The sequence below is a fragment of the Octopus bimaculoides genome, chromosome 11 (assembly GCF_001194135.2).
Source record: "Octopus bimaculoides isolate UCB-OBI-ISO-001 chromosome 11, ASM119413v2, whole genome shotgun sequence".
Taxonomy (NCBI): Eukaryota; Metazoa; Mollusca; class Cephalopoda; order Octopoda; family Octopodidae; genus Octopus; species Octopus bimaculoides.
Genome location: NC_068991.1, coordinates 78,828,551 through 78,829,984, shown reverse-complemented (window position 1 = coordinate 78,829,984; position 1,434 = coordinate 78,828,551). Strand labels below are relative to the sequence as shown.

Here is a 1,434-nt window from a genome sequence, read left to right as displayed (position 1 = left end):
GTGGGTATGGGGTTATTATATCTACTAAGTATATTTCCTATTTAGTATTGGGGAAGTTTCATTTATGAGGATGCACTCCCGTATTTGTCGAAAGACTTTTTTTTGTCGTCATATTGTCTCAAATGTTTATTTAGTCGTTCCGCAATGCTCCTAGATGTCTCCCCTATGTTTTTACAAGCGGCTTCTATGCATCTTATGCTGTAAACTACATTTCGAGTTCTACAGTTAATGGTAGGGATAATCCTAAATGCCATGCAGTTATCATTGGTGCATATGGTATTCTCAAAGGAGTACGTCCTACAGAGTTTTATAATAGGATTGCTCACTCAGAGCCGATTTTGACCTTAAATACCATCGACAAAATACATTTACTGTCACATACACTTACAAACTTGATCAGCAAATGAAAATTATAAAAAGATTCAAAATATTGTACGTACAACAAAGGTCTTCCCGTATCGTTAAAGCCGGCCTCAAAGTACAGTTTCGGGGCATTATTAGCATTTCTATTGACTTTCACAATATGATCTAGAGTACCGATAAAACTACCAACTCGAAGTTCCATCATAATGCTCTTGTCTGATTGATCTGTATTTTCCTTGGCATCTGCCATTTGTAATGTTAAAATAACATGAATTGTACTGAAATATAGTTCCTTTTGTTGCAATATTCTGCGGGTTACACCTAAGAAGATAAAAACGAGAACCGGATAATGAAATGTGTTATTATTATTATTATTAGTAGCAGTAGTAGTTTTAGGAAACTTTGTTATTAAAATAATATCTGCCACACAGCCTCCTACCTGTATTAGTGACAATACCAAAATCCATTTCGCCCTTATCAATTTGACTGGTATTTTTGGTTGAGGCAAAATTAACTTCAGCACCGTCAATGCAAGCAATATCTTGGTCTGAGCCGTTGTATTTAATATCTCGTATGGTCAAATGGGCAGTTTCGGTCACTGGTACAGAAACATTGAATTTAACAAGGCTTGATGAATTAACTGGAATGGATAAGTTTATATTCAAATCAAAGACTTCTCCAATTTCAGCGCTCGTAACTGGTGTTCCAGCAGCACTTATAAGATTTGTTGTGTTGTCATTTGTCATCTACAATGTAAAACAAAATTGAACTGTTAGACATCGCACAAAAATTAAAGAATTCACCATACACACAAGTAATTGGGGGAGATGTGGTCCCCAAAAGAGATAAACTCTTCAAGACGGTTCTCCAGCATGGCCATAGCCCTATAGTTGAAACAAGAAAAAAAATAAAAGAATACGCACTCGCTGTCCCTCTCTCCCTCTCTATCTATCTATCTCTTTCTATCTCTCCTTTTTCAACGCAGAAAGATATTCTCTCTCTCTCTCTCTCTCTCACACACACACACACACACACACACACATATATATATATATATATATATATATATAT

The 1,434-nt window shown here is 35.7% G+C and overlaps 1 protein-coding gene across 1 annotated transcript in view; it reads right to left on the bottom strand.

Annotated features, from left to right (window-relative positions):
* Positions 1-297: 297 nt before the first annotated feature.
* LOC106869908 (uncharacterized) overlaps positions 298-1,434 on the bottom strand; it is a 51,994-nt gene continuing 50,857 nt past the window's right edge. Inside the window, exons 18-19 of the mRNA XM_014915840.2 lie at positions 803-1,109; positions 298-684 (exon numbers count right to left, since the gene is read on the bottom strand). Coding sequence (XP_014771326.2) covers positions 323-684; positions 803-1,109 — 669 coding nt within the window. The 3' untranslated portion in view covers positions 298-322. The remainder of the gene's footprint in view (positions 685-802; positions 1,110-1,434) is intronic.